The 12,751-nt window shown below is 33.1% G+C and overlaps 1 protein-coding gene and 1 pseudogene across 2 annotated transcripts; one reads left to right on the top strand and one right to left on the bottom strand.

Moving 5' to 3' along the window:
* Nucleotides 1–225: 225 nt before the first annotated feature.
* Nucleotides 226–1,451, bottom strand: LOC148167740 (brachyurin-like). The gene is made up of 6 exons (XM_088046101.1): nucleotides 1,391–1,451; nucleotides 1,182–1,335; nucleotides 766–932; nucleotides 624–713; nucleotides 431–573; nucleotides 226–393 (listed from the first exon to the last, which is right to left on the bottom strand). Exons 1-6 carry the CDS (start codon nucleotides 1,449–1,451, stop codon nucleotides 226–228), a joined length of 783 nt encoding a protein of 260 aa, XP_087902227.1.
* Nucleotides 1,452–8,155: 6,704 nt separating this feature from the next.
* LOC148167741 (solute carrier family 25 member 35 pseudogene) lies at nucleotides 8,156–12,395 on the top strand (annotated as a pseudogene). Its single transcript, XR_015770774.1, has 4 exons — nucleotides 8,156–8,211; nucleotides 8,352–8,852; nucleotides 11,885–12,110; nucleotides 12,160–12,395. The product of XR_015770774.1 is annotated as a solute carrier family 25 member 35 pseudogene (transcript).
* Nucleotides 12,396–12,751: the final 356 nt, after the last annotated feature.

Here is a 12,751-nt window from a genome sequence, read left to right on the forward strand (position 1 = left end):
CTGGTGTGAGGTTAGGTTAAATTGAATTTGAAAATCAAATGGCAAGACGTGATTCAAAACCATTACCAATCGTGTAAAACGAAAAGTCTTAGAATTGGAAAATTTAAATTTTTTATTTAAAAGAGGGTGCAAATTCGAAAATATACTATATTTCACTAGTCAAAAATCTACAAATCCAAACAAAAATGTACAAACATTTAATAAAATAGATGAATCACAACCAAATTAAATATGATCCGTTATGTTTTTGATCCACGCATTGTAAGGAAACGTTCTTGTAAATCCGGAAGGATCCAAATTTTCGCAACCGTTTCCGCTAACGAAGCTCGCTATACCAACAATTACCGACAGATCCGTACCATAGTATTGGACCAATGGGCCACCACTATCCCCCTATAAATAACTAACTTCACGCTTGTATGGGACTTACTCTACAAATTCTGGTATCACCAAGATTACCGGCAATGCAAACCATATTGTCTTTCAATTGATCACCATAAATCAGTCTGCAATCTTCATTGTTTAAAGCTGTGGCTGTGTCCCATCGAAGAATATTAACTGGTAAAGGCCCATCTAAAAATAAAAAGTTTAGTGGTTCATCCTACAAAAAATTTTATACAAACCATCGCCGTTTTGGCCCCACCCAAACAATGATACAATTGTTTCGTTATCTAACGGTGTTGTAGGTAGCCACGCTATTGGAATAATTTTTGCTGCCCAAAATAAATCAAGTAACAAATAAAACTTCCAATAAAAATACCTTACGAGTATAGGTGAAATTGCAATTGATTTTAATTAAACCAACATCGTTCTCTAGAGTTTCTGGATTGAAATCCGGATGTAGGATATACTCAGTGGATGTCAATGTGATTCGATCTGGATCTTCGCCTTCCAATGTGATAGACCCCAGCTGAATTGTAAACAATGTGGCTCTAAAATACCTATGAGTTGGCACCACTGTGAGAAAATCCACAGTATAATACAGTAGCGACAACTATAAATTTCACTGATCAATTAACCAATTAAATGACAAATCGAGTGACATTTCTAGCGATTTTCATCAAAGGTGAAAAAGCAACTAAGTTCTAGGGTTTTTCTGGCACCAATGTTGCAGCTTTTCTTGTGGAGTTACTATTTGGTGCCGCTACTGTTTTATTCTGTGAAAACTAGATTATTGATACCCATTGACGCATTGACCGGCTGTTATGATCCATTCAGAACCCCAATAAGCGCCGCCACAGAAAAAATTGGACGTGTTTGTTTGGACGTAAAGTGCTGCCATGAATGGCCATCGGTAGGCTGTTATGACGTCGTCACCATCAAAAATTCGCCCATCTGAAAAAAAAGAAAAGAATTTAATGTAGGCAAAGAACAAAGATTAATTATATACCTATTGACAAGGCAGAAGGTGTTGATATCAACAGAATTATTATCAAGAAGTTGTGCTGCATTGTTGAGTTATTTTTGTGTTTAAACGCGAAATTGACGTGCATCTGTCTTATCGTAAAATTATTATTATTGCTGATATTGGCAAGAGGGATTTAGGAAAGATAATAATCACTGTAAAGTGACAATTGTCGAGTTGGAGAGTAATTTCTGCAAAAGTTATTATAGCCCAAATTTTTGAAAATTTTCCAAAATATAAAAATCTCTAAAATTTCTCTTTCTTGTTCTAAAATTTTGTAATTTGGTATAGTTGAGAATCGGATCAAGATAATGACGCCTTAAAGTTTTATTATTATAGATAGCAACTAAATCATCGAAGTTGCTAAAAAAATTTAAACATTTTTAGTTGGTTCGAAAATTTCGACATTTTTCTCATTTTTGCTCTATTCTTCTGCGACTTGACAGAATCAATAAGGGCCACTGAAGTAGTTACGCCTCAAAATTTTATTACTATAGCAATGAACTTACCCAAATTACATAAGTTTCTAGGAAATCGTAGAAATGTTTGTTTGAGTTGGTCTTCAAATAAAAATTTCAAAATTTTACTTTGTCGCTCTATAATTTCCAAATTCGGTAGAGTCAATATGCGTGACCGAAGCAATAAAACCTCAAATTTTTATCATTATTGCGACCAAATTACCCAAATAAATTAATTTTCTAAAAAATCGTGAAATTTTTTAGTTAGTCTTTAATCAGAAAATTTCAAAATTTTCTCATTTTTGCTCTATACTTTTGCGAGTTGACAGAGTCAATAAGGGCCACTGAAGTAGTTACGCTTCAAAATTTTATTACTATAGCAATGAACTTACCCAAAGTACATAAGTTTCTAGGAAATCGGAAAAATGTTTGTTTTATAGTTGGTCTTCAAATTAAAAATTTCAAAATTTTACTTTGTCGCTCTATATTTTCTAAATTCAGTAGAGTTAATATGCGTGACCGAAGCAATAAGGCCTCAAATTTTTATCATTATTGCAACTAAAGTACTCAAATAAATAAATTTTCTAAAAAATCGTGAAATTTTTTAGTTAGTCTTTAATCTGAAAATTTCAAAATTTTCTCATTTTTGCTCTATACTTTTGCGAGTTGACAGAGTCAATAAGGGCCACTGAAGTAGTTACGCCTCAAAATTGTATTACTATAGCAATTAACTTGCCCAAATTACATAAGTTTCTAGGAAATCGGAAAAATGTTTGTTTTAGTGGGTCTTCAAATTAAAAATTTCAAAATTTTACTTTGTCGCGCTATATTTTCTAAATTCGATAGAGTCAATATGCGTGACCAAAGCAATAAAACCTCAAAATTTTATCATTATTGCGGCTAAAGTACCCAAATAAATTAATTTTCTAAAAAATCGTGAAATTTTTTAGTTAGTCTTTAATCTGATAATTTCAAAATTTTCTCATTTTTGCTCTATACTTTTGCGAGTTGACAGAGTCAATAAGGGCCACTGAAGTAGTTACGCTTCAAAATTTTATTACTATAGCAATGAACTTACCCAAATTACATAAGTTTCTAGGAAATCGTAGAAATGTTTGTTTGAGTTGGTCTTCAAATAAAAATTTCAAAATTTTACTTTGTCGCTCTATAATTTCCAAATTCGGTAGAGTCAATATGCGTGACCGAAGCAATAAAACCTCAAATTTTTATCATTATTGCGACTAAAGTACCCAAATAAATTAATTTTCTAAAAAATCGTGAAATTTTTTAGTTAGTCTTTAATCTGAAAATTTCAAAATTTTCTCATTTTTGCTCTATACTTTTGCGAGTTGACAGAGTCAATAAGGGCCACTGAAGTAGTTACGCTTCAAAATTTTATTACTGTAGCAATGAACTTACCCAAAGTACATAAGTTTCTAGGAAATCGGAAAAATGTTTGTTTTAGTGGGTCTTCAAATTAAAAATTTCAAAATTTTACTTTGTCGCTCTATAATTTCCAAATTCGGTAGAGTCAATATGCGTGACCAAAGCAATAAAACCTCAAAATTTTATCATTATTGCGACTAAAGTACCCAAATAAATTAATTTTCTAAAAAATCGTGAAATTTTTTAGTTAGTCTTTAATCTGAAAATTTCAAAATTTTCTCATTTTTGCTCTATACTTTTGCGACTTGACAGAATCAATAAGGGCCACTGAAGTAGTTACGCCTCAAAATTGTATTACTATAGCAATTAACTTGCCCAAATTACATAAGTTTCTAGGAAATCGGAAAAATGTTTGTTTTAGTGGGTCTTCAAATTAAAAATTTCAAAATTTTACTTTGTCGCTCTATAATTTCCAAATTCGGTAGAGTCAATATGCGTGACCAAAGCAATAAAACCTCAAAATTTTATCATTATTGCGACTAAAGTACCCAAATAAATTAATTTTCTAAAAAATCGTGAAATTTTTTAGTTAGTCTTTAATCTGAAAATTTCAAAATTTTCTCATTTTTGCTCTATACTTTTGCGACTTGACAGAATCAATAAGGGCCACTGAAGTAGTTACGCCTCAAAATTGTATTACTATAGCAATTAACTTGCCCAAATTACATAAGTTTCTAGGAAATCGTAAAAATGTTTGTTTTAGTTGGTCTTCAAATTAAAAATTTCAAAATTTTACTTTATCGCTCTATATTTTCTAAATTCGATAGAGTCAATATGCGTGACCAAAGCAATAACACCTCAAAATTTTATCATTATTACGACCAAAGTTCCCAAATAAATTAATTTTCTAAAAAATCGTGAAATTTTTTAGTTAGTCTTTAATCTGATAATTTCAAAATTTTCTCATTTTTGCTCTATACTTTTGCGAGTTGACAGAGTCAATAAGGGCCACTGAAGTAGTTGCGCCTCAAAATTGTATTACTATAGCAATTAACTTGCCCAAATTACATAAGTTTCTAGGAAATCGGAAAAATGTTTGTTTTAGTAGGTCTTCAAATTAAAAATTTCAAAATTTTACTTTGTCGCGCTATATTTTCTAAATTCGATAGAGTCAATATGCGTGACCAAAGCAATAAAACCTCAAAATTTTATCATTATTGCGGCTAAAGTACCCAAATAAATTAATTTTCTAAAAAATCGTGAAATTTTTTAGTTAGTCTTTAATCTGAAAATTTCAAAATTTTCTCATTTTTTGCTCTACACTTTTGGAACTTCACATAGTCATTAAAGGTGACTGAAATAGTGATGTCTCAAATTTTCATTATTGTCTCGACTGAGCCACCCAAATTCCAGAAGTTTTGAGGGAATCGTAAATATTTTAGGTAGATTAAAATTTTTGGTAAATTAAAAATTTTAAAATTTTACTTTGCTGTGTTATAACTTTCCGAATTTACCAAGTGTGGCTATGGTAATGATAGCTATTAAACTACTCAAGTTCATACTGAATCTTCTAACAAATTGTGAAAACTTTGATTGGTCTTCAAATAAAAAATTTCATTTTTTTTTAATTTTTGTTTTCCACTTTTTTTTATTATTATAACTGCCAAGGTTCTCAAATTTGCACAGGTTTTTAGGAAAAGAAATTGTGGAACTTTTTGGAAAGCCTTTTAATTGAAAATTTCAAAATTTTACTTTCTCCATCTATACATTCCAAATTTGTAAAGTCGATAAGCAGGGCCGAGGTAATGGCGCCCCAAAATTTTAGAAATTGTTAAGGCGGAGCAAAAAATTCAGACATCTTTTGTTAAAGTTTTTATAATTGCAGTACATCGGGTACGAAACTTGGAAAAGTTACTACCAATGAGACATGTATTAATTTTAATAAATTCCAAAAGTCTAGAACGATAGACACAGAGACTTTAAAAATTTTATTTTAAAAACGAAGCAAAAATTTCCGACATCCACTATTAACATTTCGGTAATTTTATTGCTACAGCATGAATTTTGCAAAAACTACTACTTTTGAGCCGTGTCCTAGTTCGACCAAATTATAAAATTTTATTTTTTAAGGCGAAGCACAATGTTCTGACATCCACTACTAAAATTCGTAATTTTAGTCTAAAATTCGTAATTTTGTAGTTTCTGTGTTTCACTCGTATATTATTTTTGGCTAGACAATTCTAAAACTTTTAACTACACTTTTCAGTAAAATTAACGTCAAATCGGTTTATTAATTTAAAAAATGGTTTTCAAAAAAAATATTGACTCACACCAATTTTTATCAAGATTCAACGGCTGAATTGCAAGAAAACAGCAAAAATCTGCACGAAATCATCAAAATTCTTAGAGAAATCCGCTTATTTCGATGCAAAACGACGATTTCTCGCTGATTTTCGCCGTTTTCTGGCTTGAATTTGCAAAAAAGAGCTCGAATTCTACAAAACCACCAATTTTTATCAAGAATCAACGCCTGAATTGCAAGAAAACAGCAGAAATCTGCACGAAATCATCAAAATTCTTAGAGAAATCCGCTTATTTCGATGCAAAACGACGATTTCTCGCTGATTTTCGCCGTTTTCTGGCTTGAATTCGCAAAAAAAAGCTCGAAATCTACAAAACCACCAATTTTTATCAAAAATCAACGCCTGAATTGCAAGAAAACAGCAGAAATCTGCACGAAATCATCAAAATTCTTGGAGAAATCCGCTTATTTCGATGCAAAATGACGATTTCTCGCTGATTTTCGCCGTTTTCTGGCTTGAATTCGCAAAAAAGAGCTCGAATTCTACAAAACCACCAATTTTTATCAAGAATCAACGCCTGAATTGCAAGAAAACAGCTGAAATATACAGGAGATCACCAAAATTCTTAGAGAAATCTGTTTATTTGGGGCTAAACGACGATTTCTCGCTGATTCTCGTTGTTTTCTGGCTTGAATTCGCAAAGAAGAGCTCGAAATCTACAAAACCACCAATTTTTATCAAGATTCAACGGCTGAATTGCAAGAAAACAGAAGAAATCTGCACGAAATCATCAAAATTCTTAGAGAAATTCTCTTATTTCGATGCAAAACGACGATTTCTCGCTGATTTTCCCTGTTTTCTGGCTTGAATTCGCAAAGAAGAGCTCGAAATCTACAAAACCATCAATTTTTATCAAGATTCAACGGCTGAATTGCAAGAAAACAGCAGAAATCTGCACGAAATCATCAAAATTCTTAGAGAAATCCGCTTATTTCGATGCAAAACGACGATTTCTCGCTGATTTTCGCCGTTTTCTGGCTTGAATTCGCAAAAAAGAGCTCGAAATCTACAAAACCACCAATTTTTATCAAGAATCAACGCCTGAATTGCAAGAAAACAGCAGAAATCTGCACGAAATCATCAAAATTCTTGGAGAAATCCGCTTATTTCGATGCAAAATGACGATTTTTCGCTGATTTTCGCCGTTTTCTGGCTTGAATTCGCAAAAAAGAGCTCGAATTCTACAAAACCACCAATTTTTATCAAGAATCAACGGCTGAATTGCAAGAAAACAGCAGAAATCTGCATGAAATCATCAAAATTCTTAGAGAAATCCGCTTATTTCGATGCAAAACGACGATTTCTCGCTGATTTTCGCCGTTTTCTGGCTTGAATTCGCAAAAAAGAGCTCGAAATCTACAAAACCACCAATTTTTATCAAGAATCAACGCCTGAATTGCAAGAAAACAGCAGAAATCTGCATGAAATCATCAAAATTCTTAGAGAAATCCGCTTATTTCGATGCAAAACGACGATTTCTCGCTGATTTTCGCCGCTTTCTGGCTTGAATTCGCAAAAAAGAGCTCGAAATCTACAAAACCACTAATTTTTATCAAGAATCAACGGCTGAATTGCAAGAAAACAGCAGAAATCTGCATGAAATCATCAAAATTCTTAGAGAAATCCGCTTATTTCGATGCAAAACGACGATTTCTCGCTGATTTTCGCCGCTTTCTGGCTTGAATTCGCAAAAAAGAGCTCGAAATCTACAAAACCACTAATTTTTATCAAGAATCAACGGCTGAATTGCAAGAAAACAGCAGAAATCTGCACGAAATCATCAAAATTCTTAGAGAAATCCGCTTATTGCCATTACTTTAATTTGATAGAACATTTGTAGGACAATTGGAAATTGCAAATCAAACTTTTCCAATGCAACAGTTTCATTTACTGATTTAACACAAAAGTGATAAAAAATCGTTGAGTAAGAAACAAAGTACATAATTTTAAAAAATAATAATTTTTGAAATTTGCGTTAATTTTACGGCGCAATGGAGTTATAATATTATGCCAACTACGGTTATTGGAATTGTATGGCTTAAATGCTGCTTTCAGCTAACATTCTGTTTTGGATTATAGAATGTTAGACAGATAAACCATCAAAAATTTAAAAAATAAAAAATGCAATTATTGAATTACAAGTTATTATTTAAAATTTGACTTGATGGATACAAGAAATCTAGAGAAAATTTTGAAAAAAAAAAGAATAAATCAAAAATTTAGTTAGAATTTAAGCGAATTTTCTCTCGTCCGAAGCTTTAATCAATTTTAATCCGCCTCTGCACTTCTGCACAACGATTTTTATGTAATTTGTTTATTTACCTCATTAAATTTATAACTTGAGCAAATATGTTACTAACCTTCATTTTAAGTAATTGTAAAGCGAAAGTGTTGATGATTTATTTACCGTGAGAACAAAATGAAGTGGATAAAATCGATCAGCAGGAATCAAATTAGGTTACTAGGAAAATTTCATTATTAGTGTTGACACAACTGAAATGAACACTTGTTGATCACAAGACGGAAATCTTTCATCTAGTTGAGGTTATAATAACAAAGGAAAAATTCCAAACAAAATCCGCACTTCCGAAGGTGACAGGTAAGAAAAACCCACCAAAAACTCCGATTTTGTTTTGTAATTTGGTAACACTGAAAAAACGTGAAAACTAGTCGTCCAGTGCTACCAAAATCTCGCTCAAAATTGGCATTTCTGTGTATTAATTAAGTAGTATTTTATAGTGTGCTCATTATGAAAAACCTCCCCCACTCCCCCACATGGAGTTTCTAAACGGCGCCCTGGCCGCCATGGGCGCCGCCTTGTTCACCAACCCCCTGGACGTCCTAAAAACCAGAATGCAACTCCAAGGCGAACTCAGAACCCGCGGCCAGCACGTCATCCACTACAAGCACATGATACAAGCAACCTCGCTCATCGTCCAGAAGGAAGGCGTCCGCGCCCTCCAGAAAGGCCTCCCTTCCACGCTACTAACCCAGGGCGTTCGCAACGGAATCAAACTCGGCACGTATCAACTCTTGACTGACAACGAGCGCCAAAAACGAACTCTCTTCAGTGTTGCCGCGAGTGCTTTCAGTGGCGGTCTTGGTGCTTTCGTCAGTGTGCCTTTGTACAAGGTGACGATTCAGTTGCAATCAAGAGCTGCGGAAGACATCGCCGTGGGGCACCAGCACGGGTATAAGACTGTTGGCCAAGCGCTCAGTGCAACGTACACGAGGCACGGGGTGAGATTACGATGGTTTTGGACAGAGGCGACAAAATAGTATATTAAAGAACGTGTTATAATGGCCAATTTAGTATAAAACAAGTCCTTTATACTATTTTTTCGAATTTGTCGCTTTTTTTAATAAAAAATTTGAATTTTCCATTTCTAAGAGTTTTCGTGTTACACGATTGGTAATGGTTTTGTAACCACAACTTGCAACTTGATTTTCAAATTCAATTTAAAGTTTGACATTTATTGAGTTTCACCTAACCTAACCTCACAACCTGCATTCACATCTATGGAGTGCGGGCACTACCGCCTGTAAAGTATGCAACCTCCCACTCTGGAGGATCAACAAACCATTTAAATACCATTGAAATCGTTGTTTAAATGCAGTATTTAATTATTTTTGACTAGTGGTCCAAAAAACGACGAAAAACTTGGACACAAAACTGTAACTGAAACGTCACTGACGTAAATAACATTATAAATAATTTTCAAGATAGTTATATTCACTATGAAAACAAAGCGGCAAAATAGTGTACGACAGGAATTCCAGAGCCATCCTTGATGCTAGAAACATTTATAAACACCTTGTATATCGTCAGCTTAAGTTGTTAAGTTGTTCATTTTTTGAATAAAATGCGTTTTCAATCTTGTAAAAACAAAAAGGTTTTTATGTGTTATTATTTCAGAATTAACAAACATTGTAAATTTCAGTTCCCAAGTTTTCAAATCTCAGATTTTTCTCAGAATTTTAGATTGAGGCGGACATTATTTTGACGTGTTGTGTTCAAAATTCAAATCTAAAGTGAATTGCAAGTCAACCAAATATCACAAATTTTCAAAAGCCAGATTTACACCTGTTTGGTGTAAATTTTTCCATCATTATAATTTTATTTTTCCCCTTCTTCATTCGTCAAAGACCGATGAGAAAATCGAATTCCTTTTGTGCCGCTCGCACTGTTCTGTGTTTGAAATAACTCTGTCACTTTGAACTCATGTCGATTATGTCACTTGTCAAACGTCAAAATCGCCAATAGGGAAAGAATTTAAACAACAAACAGAGAAATTAGGCAGAGGTTGAGTCAACTTTATCCCTTCAGCGATCCAGTCGTCTTAAATCAGTGTCTACTTCATAATTTTAGAAAATTATTTTGAGGTTATTTAACCAACGTTTCAATAATTATCTTCGTAAAGCGGCAATTTTTAATTTGTACGGAAAATTATAGATGCGACTAGATGTAAATCTTTATCAAACACGCTGTATTTTTATTTATACAAGGTGTTTATAAATGTTTCTAGCATCAAGGGTGGCTATGCCGCTCATTACAAATGTGGGTTTCGATTTTTCAACTGACAAGTAAAGTATGCAACCTTCCACTCTGGAGGATCAACAAACCATTTAAATACCATTGAAATCGTTGTTTAGATGCAGTATTTAATTATTGTTGACTGTGTTTTTACTATGGTGAGGTTGAAACCTTTTAATATGTATTATCTATACTGCCTTTGAGTAGTAATTGTTTATTTTAGGACACTTTTGGCGTAATTAGTGGTCCAAAAACGACAACGAATGACAACTTTCCAAATTTGATATTTTATAAATTGCAAAAAAAGTTACAGGCTTTTGTCGCTTGACGATAAATATTAAAATAAAATTAAAATATTTGCAGATTAGACGAAAAAATAATACAGTGCTTTGTACTTTAAATGAATAAGCTTTTATCTTCCTTAATTTTAGAAGAAAGAATTTGGAAATGATAGATTGTTGACAAGTTTTTGAATAAAGTGAACTTTCCTTGGTGTTGGACATCTTCGATTTTTAAGAAAAGTTGCTCAGAATACATTCCTTACAAAATTTCAACTTAAAATTCTTTTTCCATTTTTTTTAAATATTAAAATCTTTAAATTCGATCGTTAATTATTGATAATGAAATATTATTATTTTGTTTATTTTTACTAAATAAATGATTTTGTTTATTTTTTAGTTCGTATAAAATTATACTTAATGGGAACTCAAAATTTAAAGTTGAAAGTGGTTCAAAATTGTGTAAGAGAGCATAGAGAACATTGTATGTACCTTTTAGAGAAATTCCAAACGCGAAGTAAATTACAAGAAAATAGCCTTATTTAAAAAATTCTAATATATTGAATTCGCCATATCTGCTGTTTTTAGTATCGTCATGGATTTTGCAAAGTTGCAAGTTGCATTTAAGTATACCTCAAAAAGAACTTTACGATTTTATCAACATTTAACTTAATATGCCAAAAATTAATAGAGATACCAACTTGTATTCTGGCTGGAATTAAACATTTACCATTCACTGATCAAAATTATCATTAAGACAATACATTTTAAGAAGTTGCAATCCAACTAGAATACAAAAAAATATTAAATACTGCATCTAAACCACTATTTCAATCGTATTTAAATGGACCGGCACAGTTTGTTGATCACCACTTGCCACTTGATTTTCAAATTCAATTTAAAATTTGACATTGAGTTTCACCTAACGTAACCTAACCTCACAACCTGCATGCACAACACGAATCGTAAAATCCGTAATGTGAAATTGACCAAGAACTTGACAGGAAACAGGTGACAGCCAGAGTAATTAGTTCTGCCAACTCTTAAAAAACAAAATTTCCTACTTTGGGTTCTCTTATACACCAGAGCTCATAACTATCGGTTCACTCATTAAAAAGTTAAGTTGGCAACACCCCTTAGTGATTTTTATCGGCAACAATTGGCAGCAAACGCGTTTGACCTTGACGCAACTGTGGCACAACATTGCCAAAACTTGTTAAAATCTTTCTTTTGCAACAAATATTTATTTAGTTATTGATTAATACACTCAACTGTGACAACGTGTTAACCTCAAAAATCGCTACATTCAATTTTCCTCTAATTTTCTCCCTAAAAAACCCCGATTTACACCCAAAAATTTTCGAAAATTCACACAGGTGAGTGGACTGATAGTAATGAGCTGCACGACTCAAAATTGAGTACTCTAATGGACCTGTTAAAGCGAAAAAGCCTTTTTGCAGATCCGCGGGCTGTGGCGCGGCTCCAACGCCGTCATCATCAGATCCGCCGTTGGTTCTTCAGCGCAACTTACCAGTTTCACCCACGCTAAACAAGCTCTTCAGGAGTACGTGGTGTTCCAAGACCACCGCATCTCAAGCGCTCTTATCGCCAGCTGGTTTGCCGGATTTGCGCAAGTGATTTTCCAAACACCATTTGATGTCGTCTCCGTGCGGCTCAACAACCAACGTAAGACGAAGAGAGGGGTGCACTGATGGTACTCATGGGTGATTTTCAGGTCTTGACAGCAAGGGAAAAGGGGTGTTGTACGATGACATGACTAACTGTATTTACAAGATGGTGAAATCAGAAGGAATCCTGTCGTTTTATAAAGGGTTTGGGGTGAACTATATTAAAGTTGGGAGACACACCACATTGTATTTGTTTTTCTGGGAGCTGTTGAAGGAGTTCCATAAGAAAAGTGCGACGAGGTACAGAGGGTGTGAGGAAATTGGGGAAAGTTTCGAAATGTAGTCGCAAATCTGTCAATTTTTTAAAACAATGCGATGATACAAAAATTAAATGTAATGTAAAATGTGAACTAAAATTTTTCTAACGATGTATGTAAACCATTGCACAGTATTTGTTGTTTTCTTCTTTGAATTCTTTGGATTCGGAAATTTAAAAATCACCCTAAACTCCGACGAAAATCTGTAAGATTTAGATTAAGATAAGATTAAAAATCGGATATAAGAACTTAAAAACTTGAAAATTTTGAAATTTTATTTTTAAAATTTTCTATGAGCTATCTACAATTCTTAGACATATCTGTTTATAAATTTTAACATTCAGTGATGTGTTGGTAACGGACAATACTCAGCTAGATTCCT

Source organism: Gnatocerus cornutus, chromosome 9 (genome assembly GCF_029298725.1).
Source record: "Gnatocerus cornutus isolate USDA-ARS CGAHR chromosome 9, icGnaCorn1.1, whole genome shotgun sequence".
In the NCBI taxonomy this organism is placed as follows: Eukaryota; Metazoa; Arthropoda; class Insecta; order Coleoptera; family Tenebrionidae; genus Gnatocerus; species Gnatocerus cornutus.

Bases quoted from the DNA above. Each gene is read 5' to 3' on its own strand.
- LOC148167740 (XM_088046101.1), bottom strand. From the start codon at position 1,451: ATGCAGCACAACTTCTTGATAATAATTCTGTTGATATCAACACCTTCT. The intron at 1,336-1,390 runs GTATATAATTAA...CTTTTTTTTCAG, and splicing joins ACCTTCTGCCTTGTCAATAG to ATGGGCGAATTTTTGATGGT. The intron at 574-623 runs GTTTGTATAAAA...TTTTATTTTTAG, and splicing joins GTGGGGCCAAAACGGCGATG to ATGGGCCTTTACCAGTTAAT.